The sequence below is a fragment of the Lissotriton helveticus genome, chromosome 11 (assembly GCF_964261635.1).
Source record: "Lissotriton helveticus chromosome 11, aLisHel1.1, whole genome shotgun sequence".
Classification (NCBI taxonomy): Eukaryota; Metazoa; Chordata; class Amphibia; order Caudata; family Salamandridae; genus Lissotriton; species Lissotriton helveticus.
This window is the reverse complement of record NC_136072.1, coordinates 1045574393-1045599310: the sequence shown is the minus strand read 5'-3', so window position 1 is coordinate 1045599310 and position 24918 is coordinate 1045574393. Positions and strand designations below refer to the sequence as shown.

Sequence of the window (24918 nt, the reverse complement as noted above, 5' to 3'; positions counted from 1 at the left end):
CTCCACGCTAACTATGGACATATTTACGAATCTATGCATAGTAAAACATACTGTAGAGTATCGTGTATACCTTACCACCCCAAAATACATAAATGCATTTTGAATTTTATCAAACATACGGAAAAAACAGTCACATGTAATATATGCACTCAAGCTGTAGAATAATGCTAAAGTAATCACGCATATCTATACATTATCACTAATTTGTATATGAGAATTTACACATGAAATGGCTCTTAATACAGAAAAAAGGTTCGAGACCATTCCATCACAGAATAAAATAATTATGAACATACCAGCGGGCAGCTAATGTCTATAAAGTATCTAAAAATAGAAATTTTAGTTCTCTAAGAATAGTTCTTACTTTAAGCAGAAGATAAGTGTCCCGAAAAATTCTTTAAAATATTTTGGGGCTGCTGAAAAAAAAATTGCTGTCCGTGAACTGGAAGGAAAATTGTTCATGGTATTTTGCTATTCTAGCTGAAGGCCAAATTCAGGGAACGCCGTGTGCGAGCTTGCTCAAAAGTCTCTATTTCTGCTCTGGTGAGAACATCATATCATTTAGACTGTCGAAAAAGCTGTCAACAGCTTCCTGGGAGAGTTCCACTAACTCGGAAAAGGATGTAACCATGCATTCGTGTGCATGATTGTCTCCATTGACGTTTTGATTAGAATTGCTGACAGAAGGTCGTACCTGATCAATGCTGCTTTCATCTTGAACTTCACTACCCCTTAATCGTAGTGGTGAAGCTTCCACGAATGCCGTCATCAGGATTGGTAGCCGTTGAGGGCAGGACAAAGCATGAGCCTTTATTGGACTCAACAATGTTTCTGCATCCATTGGCGCATCCGATTGTAGCGTCAGACAGGTGTCTAACACGCATTCTTCTCCGCATAGCAAGCACCTTAATACAGGTAAAACACATAGTTGCCACATTGGTCGAAATGAAAGAAACCAAGTCATGTTCAGGTCTCCAAGCCGGGATAGTCCCAGGATTTTTGATATCCGGTCCCGGTATCCAATGGCTAGGATTGTTTCTTCCCTTGTCGCAGGTGTTTTGTCTGTGACATGGTTTGCCATAACGAAATATGAGGACTAGGAATAGGATTCCTGCAAATAGTCCCAAAATGAGGGGAAGTTCGCCAAAAATCGAATGGACGAAATCTGGAAAAATACCCAGTATGGCTTTGAATGGTGTTAATGCCATCGAAAATACTGTCTTAAATACTTTGGAGACTCCACTGGTATCAGAAATATTTAAGATTTCATTTAGGATTTCTGCGAAATGAATGAGGGAATTAGTTGATAACAATGAGTGAATCTCTGCAGTCGTCCTTGCGACTAGGAGATCATACGTTTCTTTTGATGACGTGAGCCTGGTCGGCGTCTGAAGAAGCACTGTTTTCATTCTGCTTAAAGTATCTATTCGAATAGAAGTAATTTTCAAGTTGGGCCATGCCCTTGCCTCCCTGTCTGGAAGGGAGCTGGGGAACAATAAGCGTCCACAGCACTTGACCTTCGCAGTCGTAGTTACGAGATAAGGAGTCCCGGGCATAAGACTACAGCATCTGCGGTCCACAATTAGAACGTAACTCCCATTATAGAGTCTTTGAAAGAATGGTTCTATCTCTGTTGCAGGTGCGCCTAGTTGGTGACATGAAAGGTTATTTGAGTTCCCTTCACAGGCTCCATGCAAACTAATTCCGTTACACAGAAGTGTACCGCTTAGTGACATCGCACAATTATTGCCACTAAGAAACACTTTCTGTCCTTTATTACTGACACATGCATGTGAATAGGGCAAGTTCCATGTTGTTTTAATGTACCTCTTTCCCAATTTTTCGTACATGCCAGCCTGTATATATTTTTGGCAGTATTGAAACCTGAAGGTAGATATTGGAATATTAATTATCCCATGTATTATCCATTCACTGACAGGTCGTTCTGACATTGTCACTGGTAATCTCTCGAGTTTCTCAATGCTCAGGATTGTATAATCAGCACCCTTTTGTGCCATACTGATTTGTTTATCAGTAAGGTTAAAGATATTGAATAGTGACGTTGTGTTGATTAAACGCCAAGGCACATAGCCTGAACGCAGATTTTGTAACGTCCAGCCTAGCTGTACAATAGAACGCAATTGAGACTGACCGTGTTGTAACAACAGTAAGTATTGCGATAATATGTCGATTGCTGAAGACACAATGCTGTCCAGAGAAAAAATTCTGGAGGAAAGAGTCATTAACCCATTGTCCACTACAGAAAGTGATTTTTCCAAATTAATACGGTCAATTTCCCGTATTCTTTCTGCTGTCTCAATTTGAGTCACCTTCCAGGCCTCGTTGTATGCTGTATATACAGAGGCTGCTATGAAACGTTTCTGACGCTGTTTGCGCGGTCCCATAATGAAATCACGCAAGTCAGCACCATCAGTAAGTAAAGTTAGGTGTTGCTTAATTTCTGCCAGTGTGGAAGTTTGTAGCCATTGAAGGCATAATTTGCCCACACTGTAGGTGGTTATTATTCCTGGGTGTTGTCTTTGGGAATATCTAGGGTCTGGCCTGGTCATTTTGAACCCCTGTGTTTTGTTCAGGAATCTGTCTTGACAGTTATTAGTATCTGTGGGCCAGATCAACCACTTTTTCCAATCAGGATGTGTTCTGTTTTGGTTTAATACATAATTTACGTCTATCTCTTCATCTGTAGAGCTATTGCTGTTCATTGTTGGTTTTGGAATAGACGGTTTATTTAAGTCTTTGATTTTGGCTAGGCCAAGACAGGTAGTTTGTTGAACAGTGTCATTTAAAAATATAATTTGTTCTGGGATCATGCAGGCTCTAAACAAAGATTCTATACCCTGTACTTGCCATTCTTTTGTACCCCAAACACTCTTTACTTCAACGTTTTTGTCCCAATAATCAAAACCAAAAGTATTCATTTGTTCAAAGAATGAGTCTGAATATATCAATTTCGTGTTTGTTATCATGGTCTTTGTCCCTGTCTTATTTGACAATTTGAAATAAAATGTTTCAGCATTACTTGTGTTAAAACCTGAAAAGTATGAATATTTGTCATAAACGGTTCTTGAGCTTCCTTTTGGAGGGGTTGCACAATGTTCCCATTGATTATAATTTAAAACATTTCTAGGTTGTGCAGATCTATGTAGAAAATGGTTACCATAGTGGTTATAACAGTACATACTATCATAATTTGTCGAACCCTGCAAATAATCATGTTTGGTAAATTTAGCAGACATCACTAAGTCAGACATCATATTATTTATACTTTCAAAGTCCCAATCATCAGCAAATGAGCTTGGTTTTACAAAGTCACTCAACGAGATCTTAATTTGGTGTGGATATTTCAGGATTTCAACCGGACCATACATTTCGTAGTCAGTGTTGTCCCATGCTACCCCACCCGGTATAGGATTGGCTGTGAAGTTGACTGAAGAAAGTTCTCTTTTCTCGACGTGTGAAGATGTGTGTGGTTTGAGGATCAAGTTGATTTTCTGACTTGCTGTGTCCATTTTAGCATATTTTCCCTCAATGAAGCGTCCCAAAGTTAGTACCATGATGAGCCAAAGTATGAGGATAAATGCACCAAAACCCACCCAAAATTCAATCCATGGAGAAATCAGATATGTTTCTTTCAGTTGTTTCAAAAGTACTTTAACTTTATCTTTAAAGGTTTTTGTTGATGGCTGTGTTTTTGATTCAGTGAAGCCTTCAGAGGAATCATCGAAGTTTATGAAGTAGCCGGATGCAGTTCTGTCAATTGTTCCAATTGCTTCAGGATTACTGTTTCTTGCATAGTCGTTTGTTACTTCATTATAGATTGGTGTGTCTCTGCTAAATGTTTTTATTTGGGTTTTCAGAGGTCTAAGTTCCATTGCATAGTTGCATAGTCCTTGTTGTAGTTCTGTAGGCGTTTCGAATGTGATTAGCCTCTTAGATTGAACCTCTGTGTTTGTAGCAAATCTTGGTGTTCTACTACTTTTCGGGAGTCCACTTGGCCTACTATTTGTTATCGGCCACATGATTGTGGTTTTACCAGGTTGATGGATACAACTCGGTTCTCCTTTTTACCAGCAAGCGGCGGTAGTACTACTGATCTTGTCCCGTTGATAGACAAGACAGGAACTGCTTTTCTGTAAGAAGGCCCAAATTCCTTCTTTACCGCGATCTTTTCTCTGACTAGATCCACGACTTTTGGAATCCAGACAGGTCTTGCTGGGACAGGTGGTGGTTCTTCAGTGGTTGTTGGCTGCTGTTTCAACTTTATGTTGCTCAGGTCTTTTCTTGTTTCGTTTAAGTCCTGCAAAATAGCCAAACGATCTTTGATATCAAAGCATTTTTCCTTCACCACTGAAGTCTGACTGTCGAGGTCTAAGACTAACATCCTAGTTCCAAATAATAATTCGTACGGACTGAATCCCTTCAGAGAATTTCTTGGCAGGTTATTTAGACTACGTTGGACACTTATTAGATGTTTGACCCACCCAGCTCCCGAACCTAATACCTTTGCCGTTATAGATTGCTTTATGTCACGGTTTTTTCTTTCAACAATTCCGTTCCCCTCAGGGTGAAATGGACAAGAGTACCGCAATGTAACGCCCATGCTGACCATGGCCTCCTTATAAGCTCTAGAGCTAAAAGCAGGACCATGGTCCGAATGCAGCATCCCAATTGCGTATGTGCCGATAAAGACTCGCAAATCTTTTATAACAGTTCTGGCGTCAGCCGTTCACTGGGGCCACATCCATATGAATCTCGTGCATGAGTCCACTGCAACCAAGATATATTTATAGTTACCATCCCTTTGTAAGGGACCACAGTGGTCTAGGTAAACACAGGCTAATGGTTTATCCGAGATTAGAAGGGGCGTCTGCGCTGGACGTCTCACCGTTGATACTTTCATTCTTTGACATATTTCACATTCTAAAACATAGTTCCTTGTTTGTCTTCTCATTTGTGGCCACCAGTATCTCTGTTTTAATAATGATACTGTGGCTGAGACGCCAGCATGTATAGAAGCAAGCCCTTTGTGTGCCGCTATTATCAGTCCTAACCTATGTTCCATGTTTGGAATTGCCCTATCCCCCACTCCAGGGATTCGAGCAAAAGGAACATTGTTTGCATCAGTTATGTATGAGTATTTTACTGGAAAGCCTTTCGGGAGTGTTTCTATCGAATCCTTTTCTGTAGCGCTGACAGCCTGTAATATTTCGCTGTCTATTTTTGTTTTTGACCGTGTGATGGCAGCTACGGAAGCCGTTTGCACAGCTGCCTTCGCGGCCTCATCAGCCAATGAATTCCCTGCAACGTGAACGCCATCACGTTGATGACTCAGCGTATGTATCACGTGAGTCTTTGGTAGTTCTTTTTGTAATAGAACTACTTGTTCCCAGAGCATCTTATGCTTGATTGTGCCTCCTTTTGCATCCTTAAAGCCATTCTGAAGCCAGATCTGCAAGTATTCATTGTAAGACTGAACGCAGTAATACGAATCGCACACTATGAGTGTGGGGAATTCTCGATCGGTATTTTCAAGCGCCATCTTAAACGCCAGTAGTTCAGCTCGCTGAGCTGTACAATCTCCTAGAGATTGTGTCTTAGTGATAGCTGGTTTGAATTTTCCTTCGTGCCAGCGACCTTTAACAATCGCGCACGCAGCACTGTAAGCTTGTTTACCCCCTACTGCGGGTTGTGCTGATCCGTCTGTATATATTATACAGCCGTAATGTTCTAGAGGCAGAATTTCGGTCGGCGGAGGACATTCAAATTCATATTGGAGAAATTCTTGTGTTTTTAAGTTAGGATCAAATTCGTATGCCACGTCTGTTGCAGCAAGAGAATTAGCCCATTGTATCCATCTCGGATGGAGCGCTTTAGCATTTGGAATGCTTGCTTTTGTTACAGCCTCTAGGGCTGGTATTGGTGTCACGATTATTATTCGTTTACCTTGTGCCAGGGCTCGTTCTTTTGCTATAGCTGTCTGTGTTGCAGTAAGAATTTTTTCCGTTGGGCTAAATTTCATTTCAGCCTTAGTGTACAAGTGTGATTTGAATGCAATTGGTACCTTTTCTCCCTCATTAGAGGTCAGGTATGTGAATCCGCATCTTCCTGGGATGACTCGAATCACAAGATTGCGTGTGTTATCACGTGTTTCTAATTTTGTTTTAATTAACATGTCTGTTTGTAAGGATCTCAAAATTTCTGTGTGTATTTGAGTCCAATTGGTTCTTTTAAAATCTGGTTTTATTAGATCATAAAGGGGTTTGACCCTTTCTGCGTAATTTGCAATGTATGTTCTTCCGAAATTTAGGAAGCCTAGAATTGACTGTAGGTTTTTTAGTGTTCTAGGTGCTTGGAGTACGGCACATTTCTCGAGGAAATTGTCAGCCAGGCTTTTGCCTTCACTTGATAATTCGTATCCTAAGAACAGGACTGTTAGATGGGCAATTCTAGATTTTTTAAAGTTGAATTTGTAACCCTCTGCTGCGAACCCAAGTATTATGGTGTTCACTCTCTTCAAGTGAGTATCCAAGTCATCATCTGTTAGGTATATGTCGTCGACATAAGATAATGCTTCGTCATCATATGTTTGTAGTAATTCTGTTACTCTCGCTGAGAATACCCCTGGGCTATTCTTGTACCCCTGGGCTAACCGACAGAATTGTTTTTGAGTGCCATTTATTGAGAACGCAGACAAATATCTGCTCTCTGGTGCTATGTTTTGACAAAAGAATCCATTAGAGATGTCTAATGTTGTTTTGTATTTTTTGCGCACTATGTTATTCATTAGTGAAGCACTATGCGAGTTTTGCACTGCAAAAGTTTTGCAACATGAGTTAAGGTGTCGGTAATCCAAAACTAGACGATATGAATTGTCTGGTTTGGAGACCGGAAACAAAGGGTTGTTCATTTGTGAGGTGCAAGTTTCAATCACCCCCTGGTATTCTAATTGATCTAGGATTTCTTTTACCTGTTTTTTAGCTTCTTGCTTAATTGGGTACTGTCTTTGTGCAGTAGGTTGTGATTTTAACTGGATTTTGTGAGGAGGAGAGTCCTCATCCCATCCTACATGATTTTTATATAAAGCAGGAGCTTGAGCTACTGCCCACTTTCTGGCAAGTGTGTATTTTTTATGAATTGGGATATGATTTGAGAAGGCAGGCATAATTATTTCTTCGCCATGAGGGCACTCCCTGACAAACTCTGGTGGCCAGTCTTTTTCAGCTAGAAGGATGTCATAGCCCTAGGAGAGATTATCCCAAAATAGTCCCCTTATTTTTCTAGTCTTATCCCCTTCTATACGTAAAGTTATTTCATATATTTTGTGAGGTTTGCTAACTCTAGTGTCTGCAGTTTCCACTTGAAGATATTCATTCGTGTCCACTGTCTCCAGAAGATTCATAAGGACTTTGCGAGCTATGCTCACTTCTGCTGCGCTGTCTAGCATTGTCTGAGCCCATTCTCCGTTTTTCAGTTGTGTCCTCAGTATTCTCGGCATTGTTTACTACCTTGATACTGGCTACCTTCTTTTTTGGAAATTGTAGTTTCTTTTTTAGATGAGCAGATTCCTTGTCTTTGGACTTGGCGTGCTCTTCTCTTTGTTCTGATCGTCCTCTTCTTTCCGATTTCTGCGAGGAAGTCTGAAAAGATTGAGAGGGACGTGTATCAATGTCTTGATATCTATCAGGTTTCTTTATATTATCCCTATTTCTAAGGTTATATCTTTTCCCAGAGGGGTCACTTTGGGGTGACCTGTGTCTTTGGTTCGGAGATTTTTCTCTCCGCCGAGGAGACCTTCCTCTGGACTGGAATCTCTTTTCTTTAGGATTGGATTGTTTGTTTCCATCCCAGCTCTTTTTTTGTGATGTTGAATTATTATTAAAAAATATTTTTTCAGGACTTTCAATCAGTTGTGGTTTTACTGGTATTCCACCTAAACTATCTCTACCTAGTTCCTCATAGGATTTTTCTATAATTCTGGCAATTTCAGCTGGTTGGTCTGCTATATCTGTCTCCTTTAACCTCTGGCGGATCGCCACGTTTGCTGCTTCTCCCTTTATGTTGGCTAATAATATAGCCGAGACCTGCTTGAAGTCTTTCAGTAATTTCATACCAAGAGTTAAAGCGGGTTCTGGACCGTATTCGTCTTGAATTTGTTTTAGCACATCTGGTATTACCGAAATGGATGGAACACTGTGCGTTTTTGTGTAGATGGAAGCAAAGACTGTACCCCAAGTGTCACAGTCCTCCACGTGTGGTGCGATTCCCATTGGAAGACAGATAGTCAGAATCCTGTGTTTTTCTAACGGGGTGGTGTCTGGAAACACCGCCTCTATTTGGGTGATATTTTGTGCTAACCAGAATGGTATTTGTTCCCGTTTAGCTGGTACTTTACCTAGGCAGGACTGTATGTTCTGTGGTGTAATTTTATTTGTGTTCCCCTGATGAGGGGTCAGCTGTGGAATTTTAATTGCTGGTTGGATTGTTGAAGTCCGCATTACATATTGGACTAATTGTCTATGTATTTTTATTAATTGTTTTATTTGTATTAAAAGGTTTGCTGCAGACATCCCATCGATGTCTGGATGTGGTGTGTATCCGGCTAGAACCGGCCACGTTGCTCCTGGTCTACCTAATGGACCGAGCCTGGTGATGTGATTATTATGTTTTAGGGCGCCATTAAATAAGAGCAGATGCTCTTGAAATTTAAGTGGTACTTCCACCTCCTCGAAAGGAGTGTGCTCATTAGGAGGTTCCTCTGTTTTGTAATAGTGGAAGACCTTTGTTACAGCATTTGCTGCTGGAAAATGTATCCATGAATAGAATACCTCTGTCTGCCGATATTCGTGTGCCTCAATTACGAATATGACCTCTAGGTGTCAGTCCATTTTCTATAAGTTTTAAAGTTATAGATTTTCTTGTGTTGACCGCGATGAGTATTATCTCCGGGTCAGCGTCTTGCAGTGCATTATCAGCTGCTGCGAGTTCAGTTGCTATTCTAACTGCCTCTCTGTCTCCTTCACCGTCTGACATTGTACTGTCCAGAAGGTTATTTTGTTTGTTTGCAGATCATGTTCTTATGGAAACAAATATTAGATGCACAATATTTTGGAACAGTGTATCCTTCAACGTTGACTAAACCAAGGACCATACATAGGAGTTTCCTCCTGCGAGGTTTGGCGGATATTACCTTTCACCCACTCCAGACGTCTTTGGAGTATTATGGGAAAAAGGTGTCTGAGTGAAAAAGCACGACTGAGTTACTCTAAATGTCTTACGTTAGTTTTATCGCCCATCCAAACGCGTTGGGCGCCATGTAGTGTAGTTCCTATTATCCCAATAGGCTCTGCGCATTGGAATAATACCTTCAATAGTATAGGCCTAGACCAGACGTTAACTAGGTCTACTACTGTCGATATTAGACTTAAAGTTTTGGGTTTGCCAGCTAGCTCAGAGTTCACTAGAAACTTTCTCGACTAGGCAAGGAGGAGTTGAACCTCCCTGGATAGACAAGAAGGGATTTAGTTTCTGACAACCATAGAACATGACAACTTTGTTCTCCCCTAATCAAGAGTGTATCTCTAGAGTCGTGTGAAAACAAAAGACGACTTATTTTACTCAGTCAGTACGTGCATTCTTAGTCTCACCAGATTGTAGAGAAAAGGAAGAGACGGGCGTGTTCAATAAAAGATGTTATTTATTGATCAGTCTCTTTTCTCATACAAGAGAAATGGATCGATATTATTGCAATACTTATGGTTAAGTAAAGTGCGTACATTAAAAGCAGAAGTATAAAATAATACTGTAAAAACATTGATATGGTTTCTAAGCCATATGATGGTTTAAAATGGATAAAATAGATACATACACATATACATTTGACTAATCGTACTCAACTTGTGTTTCTAACTACGCCTACCCCAGATGTACCTGACCTAAGCCTAATACGTGGGCGGGAGTAGAAAGTAGCAGTTTAAGTTAAGTTTGTTTTGCCAAGTGACTGACTCAAGAATTCTCTGTGAGGGGTTATTCAGTTCTGTACCTGGAGTCTAGGATGAATGAGGGATGGTATCTCTGGTCTCTGGTCTCGATATTCCAGGCTGCCTGCGAGGGCTACCCGGAAGCGCCGGAGCTGGATTTCTCGGCGGGAGAAAACAGCGTCTCGTTCTCAGCGCGTCAGGAAGGCGGGGCTGCGCCAGCGGGGTCTGCTCTGCTCTGGGCTTCGGCAAGTCTGGCTGCTCCGATCTCGTCACCACCGCGTGTGTTTGCATAGGGCAATATCGGTAATATTTATACCTTTAAGGTGCCGAGATTGACGTAAGGATGGACATAGATACGTCAATAAGGATGTCATACGACTTGGTCGTTAGCACATTCTTTTGCTGAAGTTCTCGGTGAAATCAAAACAATGGCCGCAGGGTTTTTCCCAGGTCTGTCATAGGTTTGATTTGTTTTGAGAACTCCGTATGCCTTATCAGGGGCTGGAGGAATATCGCTTGTCTAATTAGATGGCAAGCGTTATGACCTAATCAGATAACACGTTCCTGTGCCGTAGTGTGGCTTAATCAGATAACGGTTTCTGCATCATGGGGGTTTTCTGCCTCATGGGATGGCTGCTAGTTAACTTGTTAACCAGAATAGGGTCAGGAATAGGGGGATCGATACAGAACCTATAGGAATACATCACAGAAGAATGTTTCAGTGCCAATCTTTCAATGTATGTAAAACAAGTGATTTTTCGCTAGACTTCCCAAGTTGGTGTGAGAACCTCAAGGCATCGCCTACAAGTCCCTCCATAACATCGGACCCAAATACCTCGAGAGAGTCTGCTTCCACGCAACCAAAAGGAACCTCCGATCCGCGGACCTCACCCTGGCAGATACCCCCCGCATCCGCAGAAGCAGAGCAGGAGGTAGGGCCTTCTCCTACATCATAGCCAAGACCCGGAAGGAGCTCCCAGTAAACATCAGACGCTCCCCAAACCTGCACGCCTTCAGTAAGGGCCTCAAGACCTTGCTCTTCGACTGAGCCGGAGCTGCCTACCCCCGCCCCCCACCCCCCCACCAGCACCTTGAGAACCTCACGGATGAGTAGCAGGCTTTATAAACCCCCTGATTGATTGATTGATCACTGAGATTTTCCCTTTTACATTTAGCAAGGTCATCTCTCACCCTCCAAGCTGCTGTGAAAGATGAGCGCTTTGGATGTTACACTGCAATAGAAACACTGCTAAGACAACTGTTAATTGCTACTTTTTAAATAGATTTTGCTGGCCATTCCCAAAACATGCATTTTGCAAACAAATGAGATTTTCGATTTCCCTTTTTCACTCTTCACTACTCACAGGCAGAGCTGTGCTGGATGGCAAAATAGTTATTTTGTGTTTTCCACTGCAAGCAAGTACTATTTAGTGAAGGTGATAGGACTTAGAAAGTCCATAATGTTGACAATCTAACAAATATGTTTTGTTTTTAAAGTATTAACATTTTCACAGAAGCACTATTTATATCTACTTGTATAGCACCCTAAATGCACATACTAGCATTGACGCTAGCCTACATTTTCACACAGAACTGTGCATTATTGGGTATTCCTTACCAAAATAGCATGTTATTCACTAAGAAAGGAGCATGCATCAGTTGAGGAGCCGAACTGCTCAACTGATGCAAATCAAAGTGGTCATAGTTTTTCCAATCTGTGGCCACCATGTCAAATTCCACAGTAATAAAATAAGATTCTCTGGTTAATATTTGGCTCAAGGTCATCAACTTTATCTCAGATGCATTTACATAAGATCAGAATTTGCAAACAAATTAGCGAATGCACTGGAAGTTAGAGCCAAATTCTCTCCTCTGACACTATAAGAATTGCAATCTAAGACCCCAATTTTGAGGCAGACTTGTTATAGATCGACGGATTCCACCACCCCTATGAACATACCAATGCAACCCCTTTCTGGTCGGAATGATTTAAACAAACAAAATGATAGGGTGTCCCCAATATACTCTTATGGAATATTGGGCCACGGTATTGTGCAACGGAAATGGGCCAACATATTTCCACAGCATCAAGGCAAAACATTTCAAAAGCATCTTACACAGGCAAAGCAAGAGTTATATTTGATTCCTTCTTGCTACAAGGTATCCCGATTTCTTATCTTTTCTTCCCCATATCCATTTTGTTTTGCATTGTCCTATGTTTCCCTCATGGGTGATTTACTTCATTGTAGGACATCAAACGCCAGAGCTGCTGGAAGTAGTTTTTTTCCCCTCAATCCTGGTCTTCAAACTTTTTTGCTCTGAGCCCCCCTTAAGCAAAATGTTTTGAGGTCGGACCCCCTCCAAAACTTTATGTATTGATTGGGGGAGCGGGAGGGACATGGCTATGTTCAGGGGCAGGCACCCTCCCTCCGCAAACAATCAATCATATTTACAATACTTGTGCCTCAGTAGGTACTGGTACTCTAACAAACCAATGGCACTCCTAGGTACCATTCAGGAAAAAATTCAAATACTCAGACCTAATTAGCCGCCACATGCAATTAACGCTGTCCACAATGAGTCACTAATATGTCCACCATATGTGTTTTTGAGAACATTTATCAATTTCCTTAGTGCACAATAACAGACACATGAAACACTCGATTCACTGAACATAATAAAAAATGAGCTAAGTGTCCCCACTGAAATAGAACCACAAGGAAAAGAAAACAACATCTTTTGACGTCTGCAACTTTAACAAGCAAACTAACAACATGGGTACGTTGAAACTAACATTAAGGCCAGTAGACTGCTAAAGATGACTTCTTGTAGTTGTGCCATTTGAGAAACACACATGGCAGAAGTATGCTGCATGGAAATCTATCTGCATTTCCCCACATTCGCTAATTTATTTCCCTGTTGCTCTCCGAGTGTACATCTGACATACCTACCGACCGTCCACCATTTTTGATTTCCATAACCTCTTGCAATTTTCTATTTGCATTTTCCATCCATAGCATGTTCAGTTCATCTTACTATTCTATCTCACGCCTCATCTTTTTCCACCTAAACCTCTGTCCACTTTCCTCCTTTGCCTGTCTTCATAGCTCTCCACCCCACAACTCCTTAACGCCCCAACTAATTCTAGTAATATAGAATCACGTGCACTTTGTTCCTTAAACAATCACTCCACTACAGACCCATAAAGTAAATAACAAACATGACAATTTATGACGCCAATAGCTTTAACTTTTTCAAATGCCAGACCTTTACTGTGAAAACACAAAACACTTACTTACATCGGTTCTCGTGTGTATGAAATGCGAACACCTGACAGAAACTCCCAGGCAGCAGCGCCCGCTTGCATGTGGCTCCTCTCTGTATACAAATGACACCAGTCATAATCCCCATTTGAGCTGTTTTGCTGTTTGAGTGGTACCTGAACCCTGTATCGAGGGGGTTTCTGTCTATCACATTTCTGTATTCATAGCTTGACTGACATAGTTCAACATTCTGTCCTAACAGCTTGCAAGACGGTCACTGCTATATGGTCCTCAACTGAAAATACAATGCATACAATGGTATGCATTACGTTGTTAACAGGGCAGAGGCCTTTGACTGAACCACTGCACACCAGGGGCGGCGCTAGGCATGGGCAGTGTGGGCAGCTGCCCAGGGCCCCGTAGTCAGCCCTCCAACTTGGGGCCTTGCACCAATGAGACACAGCCAGGTTATGGCATTAAAGATGCGACCTTGCAAGTGCGCCGCCGCCACCTTAGGGGGCCCCCTCCCCTGGCCTCATTGCTTTGGTGTAGGGAAGCGAACCTGAGGGGGGTGAAGGGTGGGGGGCAGTACCAGTTGCAGGAAAACACATTACTCATTTTTGTCCGGCAATTAGGTCTCCACCCCCCACCCATGCAGTGGCACAGTGCGATGGCTATTGTCCCTCTGTTTAGCTCCCTGGCAGTCTGCGCAGATAAGCATCCCTCACACCTCCAGCCCTTTTTGAGCTGTTAAGAGGCACTTAAGGAGAGGGATGGGCTGCATCTTCAGAAGCAAGGGCATCTATTGAGATGCAGGCAGCCCTGAATGTGTCACGTCTATGAAAATTAGAGGGGCCTAACAAATTCCCTTTCTGCCCAGGGCCCCGAGAATCCTAGAACCGGCCCTGCTGCACACGCCCGTGATAACATCTCTGCACCTCAGAGCCATCGGGGATGACTTAATAAGTGACACGGGCTGCGTGCACTCTGCCTCACGCACCCCAGATCGCCGCACATCCAGGCCATCTTCATTTACATGCATCTGCAGATGTATTCGTGCCCCCCTGGGAACCCCTCCACGCCCCCCAGGGGGGCGCACCCCACAGTTTGAAGACCTCTGGCATAGAGTCTGAAAGTGGAGATTGAGGGGGGCATCATGGAATTCATCTTTCTTTTTTTTGTTCATATTTAGTTTATTGTTTCAGCACAAAACACTTAGTGAAAGCTATGTAGTCACTGACATAGCATCAGCATTCAGACGCTGTCAGCCAATGGTGCAACTTATAACAAAAAGAAAGAAAACTTCCCCATAGACCCCCTCTTACGAAAGTCCCTCAGACAATTCAATGCTGTGGTTCAGTCAGGCGTAGCAAACTTAAATACCTAGGGCAGGTAAGCTCTGTGAATTCCTGGGATAGGAGGGTAATAAATGGGCGCCAGACCTCTCTAAATGAATACCCCTGTATTTAAGTGTCGATGTTAGCCTCTCCATCCCCAACAAGTGCCAAATGCGGTGGAGCCACCCACCTTCTGGTCGGGATTCTATCAGTGCCCCAGACGGCCAGTATCGACTTGTGAGCCACCCACAGTACCAATGTGATATGTCTGCCTCTTCTGGATTTTAGTGGATAGGGCAGCGGGTTGGGAAGACCCAGCATCACATATGCAGGAAATCGGGGGAGTTGAGTGTTAAAGTGTAGATCGATCTCCACAAGGATTTCACCAAGAATTGAGTCAACTTAGGGCGCTCACATAGATTTTGTGTTTGAATGTGTCCCGGAAGCATTACCACATCTCCAACACCACTCACCCTGGTCCGGATTCCCTATGTGGAGGTGTGTTGTGTGAAATACTAGTACGTAGATATTTTTGATGCAGTTTCTATGCTGGATGTATTAGTTGCTGAGTGCCTTGCGTGATAATATATATCCCGCCAGTCCTGAAGGGAGCGATCCTCCCCCAGTTACCGTTCCCAGTCCAGTTGGGCCGGGGTCTTTGTAGCTGCGGCTCCATTCCTCAACAACCTGTATAAGTCTGATACTAAATGCTTGTCTGATTCTTTACTTAAAAGCCATCTCTCGAATTTCATCAGGGGACGTTGGGCTGCCTCTCTAGTCTCTGGCTGCATCACCCAATGCCTGGTGTGTGTGAACTGGAATCTTTCTCTCTCAGGGATAGCATTTTCTGCCCTCAGGGCGTCAAACTGTATGGGGCCTTCTTCAGCAAAGAAGTGGACAATCTATCTACATCAGCCACTCCTGGAAAGCCCCATCATTGAACGCCGAAGTGAAGTCTGGATTCTCCACTATCTGAGAAAGCGTGGAGGGGAACAAAGGCAGGGCGTCTCTTTTAGCTACTGTATACCAGACTCGGAGGGTAGGTGTCATGATCTCAGACAAATAAAGACTGGGAGAGCGATGTGGTCTGCCCAGAAAAGGGATCTTCCACGGGGATGTTCCAGCTAATGCCCTGTCCATAAAGAGACATTTCTTCTCTGATTCCAGGCGCGACCACTCCACCATGAACCTAATCTGTGCCGCCCAGAAGTATCTCAGAATGCACGGAATGCCCAGGCTTCCTTCCGCTGGAGTCTGCCAGCTAATCTCCCAGCCCATTTGGGAGCGCCGGCATGCCCACACAATTTTGAAAGGCACTTTGTAGGTTCTGGAGCATCCCCGGCGGGGCCATAATGGCAGAGTCAAAAAGGTATAGAGGATTCTGGAGAGGATAACCATCTTCAGTGCGGCTATCTCTTCCAAACCATGAAAGTGGGTATGTTCACTATCTAGCTAAATCAGTCTGGACCCTTTTAACCAACTCTCGATAGTTAACCTCTATCATCTCCTGGATGGTTGATCTGAGATATGTCCTTAACTTCCATTGAATGGAGAGAACTTGCGTGAGGAACGCCTTAGAATTTTGCGTTACTGTTAGGCTTAGTGCCTGGGATTTAGCCAAACTGATCTTGAATCCTGAGACTGTCCCAAACCATTCTACCTCCACCAGGAATCCCGGTAGAGCCTCTCGAGGGTTGTCTAAGGAGACAATTACATCGTCTGCATATAGAGTAATTATGTGCTCCTCTCCCCCAAAGCTTATGCCCATTTTTTTTTGGGTCATCCAGGACCTGCTGCGTGAACAGCTCAATATAGAGCGCAAACAAAAGCGGGGAAAAGTGATATCCCTGTTGTGTTCTACACTCAATAGGGAAACTCCCAATTCCCCTACCGTTCAACCTGACAGTGGGCCTTGGCCCTCCATATCCACTCAGCACCCATGATCGGAATCTTTCCCCAAATTATTTCAGTACTGCTTCCAAATAAGGACAGTGGATGTGGTCGAATGCCTTCTCCTCGTCTATTGAAAGGAGCATCTTATCTCTGACGTGAAGGATGTGCTAGATGTTACCTGAGCACGGTCTACAAGGAATAAACCCCGATTGATCTGAGTCTATTAATCTAGGCATATTCGGGGTGAGACACCAAGATCCCTGTAAATAGCTTTGCAACTACATACAGAAGCTATATAGGTTGTTAGGACCCGCACAATCTTTTGTCCTTCCCAGGTTTTGATATAACCACCACCGACGCCTCCTTCATTGAGGGGGGTAGGGTCTCTGAGCTCGTGATCGCGTAAACACTCTGGTAAGGAGGGGGGCCACTAAGTTGCAAACAGTTTAATAAAAACTGGCTGAGAATCCGTTGGGCCTGGAGATTTGTGTGGCTTCAGTCTGGAGATTGCAGCTATTACTTCTTTAATCTTAATGGGGCTATCTAGGCCTTCCGCCTGTTCCTATGTTTAGCGTGTCATGTTAGCCTTTTCCAGGTACTAAGAAATAGCCTGGGGTGAGAGGTCCTGCACCGAATATAGATCCTTATAGAAGGATCTAAACCTCTTTGCCTCGTCTCCCTCTACTGCTGTCCTGTCGTCCGTGAGCAACGCCTCCATGGCATTGGCCTGGAGCTGTCCCCAGAGTTTGTTCGCTAACAGTCTCCTGCACTTGTTGCCCCCCACATAGAACACATGTTTAAGGTGCAGGAGCGAGTATTCCGTGTTGTCAAAATCTAGGTCAGCCAATTGCTTCCTAGTCGCCTCTAGTTGACGCCAATCCCAAGGCACTGTGGTGCGAGGGTTTATGCGTTCTAATTTGCTCATTTGTTGTTGTAGCTTATCTCGCTTGCCCCGCCATTCCTTGTTGTCTGAAGCAGATATGGCGATCAACTTCCCCCTAAGTACTGATTTTATTCCGTCCTATACCCTAGGGATCGAGATCTCTGGGATATCATTAACTCCCAAGTACCTCCTAATCGAGTTATCTATCTGTTTTATTACTTCCAGCCTACGGAATAGGGTTTCTCGCAGTCACCAAGAATGGGGCCTTCGTTCTGAGAAGGTGAGGTCTAGCAATAATGCTGAGTGGTCAAAAAGGGAGATGGGGTTCGACTTCCACCGACTGCTGCCAGGACTTCCCCAGAGCCCAGAAAATAGTCCAGGCTGGCATAGGATTTATGTGCATGAACTGGAATGTATGGTCTCTTGAGTCTGGGTGCAAACTCTGCCATATATCCCTCAATCCCAGTTCCTGCAGTCTAAGTGCTCCTCCTGAGCTGATCTCTTTGACTGCTCCTTGCCTCTGGGTCAACTGGTCTAATTCATTGTTTTATACCAAGTGTAGGCCCCCCCCCAAGACCACCCACCTGTTGTTTGTGGTCAGGATGTCTTCTGCAGCTTCTTGCAGGAACTGTTCCTGCCCTTCAATAGGGACGCATACTGAGCCCAGGACGATGGAATGGTATTCAAAATGAACTCAATATCCCAGAAGGCAGCCCTTAATCTCCGCTGTCTTCTTCCCAATTTTACCATGGAAGGAGCGAGAAACCAACAATGCCAGCCCGCCCTTTTGTGTGGTAGGGAGGAGAAAAATTGCTGTGGAAAGGCCCAGGATTTTAATCTATTACAGTCGCTACATAACAGGTACATTTCCTGGAGGAGGTAGACACCTGCCCACACTGTTCCAAGTAGGAAAGTATTGCCTTCCTCTTAACTGGGTTATTTAAGCCCTTGGCATTTAGGGTCAACACCCTGAGATCTTTTGCTATTGATGCCAAGAGTGGGTCCCAACTTGTTCCCGTCCCTTTCTACCAGCCCCCCTGCCTACACCTCTCTAATACGTTGTGAGGATTCTTCAAGCTCATGTGTGCATTAACCTGTGTTGCATAGCTCCCTAAGGAGCACCCAATAACATTCCCAAAAACCATTAAGTAACTAAGAGCATCCATAGTCCCTGGATCGGGTAGGAAGACAGAAGGTCCATCCCTCTACCAGTGGTGAAGTCTCTGTGTGGGTGGGTAACCAAGTTCTCAAAGTCTTGTTCTGCCTCCCCGCCCCCGCCGCCCGCTCTTGACTCCAACCATTTCACATCAGGCAGGATCGTTGGATGAAGTATCCTCAGTCAGTTTGTCCAGCAGGGCTCTCCGTTCCGATGCCATGGTCACCGGGTCTGGCCAAACCACCCCCTGCCTGACAGGGATCCGCAGCCATTCTCCAGCTGCTCTCCCCTCCAGGTCCATCACTTGATTTTCCCTGTTGCATTTTCTTAGGCGACTCTATCGGTAGCAAGGCACATGCCGCAGAGAGGGAACGAATGTAAATGTAAAATGTAAATTGATACTTGTATAGCGCACTACTCACCCTCAAGGGACTCAAGGCGCTTGTACGAATACCGCTGTGGAACCCATCCTGGCTTTCCCTGTGAGGTGTCCACTCCTGGGCACCCCCAAGGTGGAGACCAGGCATCCTTAGCGTTGTGGGGGCCGTTGTGGAGATTAAGCAAGCTATTGCCCAGAGTTGCAGAGTGAGACTCAATGATTGGAATAGGCACCGAGGCGAGAATGATCAGGTCTGTGGAATTTTGAGCCCAAGACCCGCCGAGGCGGGGAATTGAACCCTGGTCCCGGGCTAGACCTCTGCATCAGGGTCTGCCGCTCTAACCATTGAGCCAGACTTCTCCACTAATCAGATTGAGCTGGTTGTGCCAATGGAAGATCAGCCTGAAGGGATGTCCCCATGAATAGGCCACTTTCTTTTCACGAAGAAAAGTCATGACCAGGTGGAATTCTCTCCTCTTCTGGAGAGTTGAGGCCGCCAGGTCTTGATAAAGGTGTAGGGTCTGACCCTGGAACAACACAGATGTAGTTTCTCTGGCTTTCTTCAATATCCTCTCTTTCAAAGAAATGTTGCGCACACAGGTCAGTATGCCTAGTGATCGGTATGATTTGGGACCCCAGTGGTCTACTCTAAGACTCCTGTCCAGATGAACCTCCGATGCCTGTGTGTCTCCCATGATGTGGGTAATCATCTCCGCGACATGTGCGTCAATGTCGCCCCCCTCTTCCTCTCTTGTGGCCCCCCTAATATGGATGTTATTATGTCTGGAACAGTTTTCTAAGTCCTCTGCATGAGCCTTCAAGTCAAGTTGTTGGTCTGTAATGTGAATGACTTCCTGTTGAAGTTTCTCAATCTCCTCATCCCAAGAGGTTTTTCATCCCTCAATAGCATCCACCCAGTCTTTGATGTCAGTCACCTCCTTGCGCACCGACTGCAATTCGCTCAATAGATCCCACTTCACCGCCAGGAGGTCACCTGCCAGGCTGGAAAACAGGTAGGGACTGCTGGGGTGAGGTAGCCCGACTTGAACCTCCCTGGGGGTCAAGTCGGACAGGTCTTAAACCTTTGCTTTCATCTTGCATCCTCTCCAACCTAAATTTTAAACCACCTTTTTTTTTTTAAGAAAAATAAAATTCAAACTTAAAAGAATTGACAAAATGTCTTCCTTTGATCAAGTGATGATGACCTTTGAAATCTACAAAAACATGAGACGTGAGACGTGCTCTTCTGATTTCATCACTGTCTAGATTAGGAAAATGTTTTCTTGAAAATATCACCATATGTTTTGTTTGTGAGTATTACAAATCAGCAGATCATTGACAAGGAAATGAAAGCATAGAATCTGTTTTTGTAATCCACATCCTGCTAATAAAACCAATGAATCCAATACCATTTATAAAGCGCCTATATTACACCAACGGAGAGTCCCCGCTCTAGGATCATAGCCTCAGAGAAAGGAAGAGCAGTTTATATTCAGGCAGACACCGAGAACTGATGGGAACAGCAACCAGGAATTAAGATGCAAATAGCCAGGTTTTCAGTTGTTTACGAAAGGTGTGCTCCACAGATTCAGTTCACAGCATTATGGGCAGGGTGTTCCACATTTTTGCTGCAAGATAGCTTAATGAGCGAGCTCCCATTCTGGCTTTTCGAATTTTAGAAACCTTGGCCAAGCAGGTTCCTCTTGATCTGAAATTCTGATTGGGAGTGTAAGGAGTAAGCAAGAATTAGAGGTAGGTAGGCTCTTATTCCATCAAATTCTGTGGCAGAAGCACATGGCCTAGAAGATGATTCTCTTCTCTACAGGCAGCCAGTGAAGGGAGGTCAAAGCCTTAGAGACAGATGATCTTCTAGGGAGATTGAGAACTAAACACGTCACTGCATTCTGAATGCAGTGACGTTTGGTAAGGCTACCTTGGAATTCTCCTAAATACAGAACATTGCTGTAGTCTAATAGTAATGTGACCAAGACATGAACAATAGTCTTCCTGGCTGCTACGGAGAGGAGATCGATACATTTCCTTAGAACTTTAAGAATTCCAAGACACTTGCCAGCGACTTTCTGAATTTGGTTATCGAAGGAGAGTTTCAAATCTGACCATACCCCCAAATCTTTGGCAGCGGTTTTGGAGGTGCCGGTTTGCCCCAAGGATTCAGGCCACCAAGTTGAGATCCAGATAGAGGGAGCTTTCTCATCTATCAGTACCTCTGGTTTATTGCTGTTAATTTTAATGCAATGATTGGGCATCCATGCTGCTAGTTCTTCTAAACATAGGGAAAAGCTGTAGGCCATAGCTTCAGTGTCCTGAGAGAGGGTGACAATTAAATGGGTGGCATCTGCATGAGACACAATTGTCACATTGTGTTTTTCCACAATATCTGCAAGGGGACCAATATAAAGATTGAACGAGTTAGGGCTTAAAATAGAGCCCTGTGGAACCCCTTGCATAAGGGGCATACTTGCTGACAGAAAGGGATTCTGGGAAACCCAGAAGCTTCGTTCATGAAGCCATCGCAGAGCTCGACCTCCTACACCACATTGATTCAGCCTCTGAAGTAGTAGGTTGTGCTGTACGGTGTCAAAGGCCACACTTAAGTCTAATAGGACTACTGCGGCTGTTTGTCTGGCATCCGCGCACTTTCTCAGAGTTTCGGTGGCTAACAGAAGAGCAGATTCTATATAATAGGCGGCTCTAAAGCCTTACCGGATTGCATGACATAGATCGTTTGTAGTAATGTATGTGGTTAGTTGTCTAGTCACCACTTTCTCAGAAATAAGGGAAGCAAGGAAATGGGGCGTGGATATTCTAATACCGTATGGTCAGTAGAAGGTTTCTTCTGAAGTGTGAGGACTATCGCCTGCTTCCACTTTTTTTTATTTTTTAAACTTTATTATTTTGAATCGGTAATAATATTAACAGTACAGCAGTGCTTACTTTCTCAGTATCCATGACATCATCAATTTTGTCACTCGTGACGGCAATCCTCATAGTGCGCAACAATGTGTTCATTGGTCAAAGTATACAAAACACAGTAAATTGCCAGGTTAATTTTCACATCTGTTGGCTTCATTCGGGTGCATTTATAACATTTCATTTACCCTGCCTCTCCCACCTCCCATAATCCGGTGCCCACAATTCCATCAAATTCTATCATTATTGTGCATTGAGCTCACTGGTTGCTGTCTACGTCAGCATTGTCTGTCAAATAGTCTCTCAAAGGCTGCCAAATGTCTTTAGGCCTGGACGAGGGGGGTTGTAAGGCAGCATATAATTTGCTATTAGTGTCACAATACATTAAACTTTTAAGCTACTGTCCAAGTGTTGGTGTGCTCCTGCGGCCCCAGTGATTGGCCACCTCCATATTTGCCATGAGTAGCGCTATGCCAACGTTCCTGCACATTGCTTTGGGGATGTCCGCAACATAGACCAGCAAAGTCAATAGTGGAGATGGCCTAATTTGTAGGCTCGTCATTTGATGCACTGCCGTTAAATATGTGTTCCCAGTATACTGCCACCCAGCTACACGTCCGAGTCATGTGGATAAAGTCCGCCACTGGAGCCTGGCACTTAGGACAGCACGTCATGCGGGACGTGTCTATGCGCGCCATTCTCGCCGATGTCATATACACCCTGCGTAAGAATTTGTAATGCAACCATTTGTGACTGTAGTTGCATGATACCGTGCGTGCATCACTCTTTCCATATTTTGGCTGTGGGGGGTGCCCCAGATCTGCTTCAAATGCGCTTCTGACCTTACCATCGCGCGCTGGCATTAGTTCTAAGCCAGCATGGTATAATTTGAATATTAATCTATCTTCTTCTGTGTCAGATATGAGTAGCTTAAGTGGTGTAAAAGTGTCAGGCTCTAGGGGATAAGTGGACACTCGACTTCCCAGTGCATTTTGGAGTCTGGTTAATACAAAATGGTCCATAAGTGTGGCGCCTTCAAAGCGCAAATCGTCTGTGCGTGAGTAGACTTGACTCCCAGGGAACATGTCCCCAAGTGTACATAGCCCATACCGCCGCAGTGTGCATCTTACCAGTGGCTCTGACTGGAATCTGAGAGGCATACAACTCCACGTCCCCCGTCTGTCGTAACAGCTTCCTCCAGGACCAGCAGGTATTTGATACAGTTTGAATATCTTCTTTGTCTCGTGGCAGCCCCACTGGTAGGAGCCCATGCTGCGGCACTGGGGCGGCCTGATCTGCCTCGGGTTTTGCATCTGGTAGTCTGGCGTCTGGGTGATACCAATGCCATGCGTAGCTGCACAGTGCAGCTAAGTAATACAACTACATATTCAGTACTCCAAAGCCTCCCTTTTCATATGGAAGCACTAAGGTATCCTATCCAATGCAGGGTTACTGTCCTCCCCATATCAAGCACATCAGTTGCGCACATAGCTGAGCAAAAAATCCGGAGTGAGTAGGGCGGGGTAGAGGCACTCACCACGCCCTCCCCTTGTGAGCGGGAACAGGTAAGCAAAAAACAGAGCCAGGCAACTCCAGAACCTAGGTGCTACAAGTAAAGAAAAGCAACCAAACAGTGAAAGGAAGCCAAGCACCTCCCCGCATTAAGTGCTACAAGGAAACTAAAACCAATAATGACACTCCTGTCCCAGTGGTGTGAGCACTCGAGTGGGATATGAATTAAAACAGATCGCTCCTATCAGAGGTCGTGGTGAAAATACATCTCCTATTGTGCTGTGTGTACAGCAAATACTGCTGGCACTCCTAATCCCAAAGAATAAAGTGCATTCCATCTTCTTTGAAGTTCATTCTATACAAATGCCACATACATTACATTACATTACATACATATTAAGGAAAATCAATGTATTACTGCGATGCAATGGAAGATAGAAATATTTACTGTGCCAAACACTTGAATATCGAAACGTATTCCATAGGCTTTAATAAGTGTCCGCTCCTCTCTTCCATCTGGAAGCTTGAAGTATTTCGCAAACCTAAAAATAAAAAGATATAAAGATTAACTAAGTTGTTCCTGTCAAATGTAAACAGTTATATCTAACACAGTTAACATGCACTGACAAAGCCAATACATCTTGCCTTTTGGACCTATTGTTTTGTCAATGAGGTTTGCTGATGCTGTGCTCTATTCGCCACAAGAAAAAAACACTAGAACAAAAAGGTGCAATCACATAACCACTGCAGACATGTGGGATGACAGATGTTTGCACATCTGTCATCATGCATGGCCCAACTACAAAATCACACAGATTATTTACTGATCCAAGATGGATTTATAAACTTTATTTTAAAATACTGACTAGCGCAAAGGCACTTTTTGTAAGGCAGAGTGACTTAGCAGCAACATGGAATGGAGGAGCTTTGAGAGGAGGTGTGAGGGAGCAAAATGGAAAGCTGATGGGTGGTGTTTGGGGGACGGAAGCAGCACTCAAGGGAGAAAGTTAGAAAACATATGCACTCTTATGGAGTGCTGACAGAAAAAGAAAAAACTAGTTCCCTAAATGTGAGCAGTGGGAGTATTCAAGTCATCCAATCAAAAGAATGGAAAAGAGGTTATGCTCCACGGGAGGAACAAACAGAGAAATGAGAGGGACAAGCACAAGATAGACACGTGAAGCCATCAAATAAAAGCTAGCCAACAAGAGTGATAACAAAGGCAACCAAAATAAAGCAATATGTTGGACCAAAGCCCACTGTAACCTTTTGGTATAACCCACAATAGGCTTTCATCTACCTGACAGCTAAAAGCTGCTTGGTAGGTGAGACCTAAAAAAAGGTGTAGGTTACTCAAGAGTGTACCATTAGAAGAGAAAAAGCTCTTTGATAGAGTGACCTGAAGCCTCGTTTTTGACTTTGAAAGGATTGCCGAAACTTTACATTTTAGACTGAACTGAGTGCTTGCTACTTTAACACATCCATCTCATGGAGCCAAACAACATTTCAACTGGCCAGATGACCTAAGTACATTTTACCATAACCACGTGCACACAGCATTTCATC

At 43.9% G+C, this 24918-nt stretch overlaps 1 protein-coding gene across 1 annotated transcript in view; it reads right to left on the bottom strand.

Annotated features, from left to right (window-relative positions):
- LOC144792472 (P2X purinoceptor 7-like) overlaps nucleotides 1–24918 on the bottom strand; it is a 315393-nt gene that overhangs the window by 58843 nt on the left and 231632 nt on the right. Inside the window, exon 9 of the mRNA XM_078667501.1 lies at nucleotides 23801–23894. Within this exon, the coding sequence (XP_078523627.1) occupies nucleotides 23801–23894 (94 nt within the window). The remainder of the gene's footprint in view (nucleotides 1–23800; nucleotides 23895–24918) is intronic.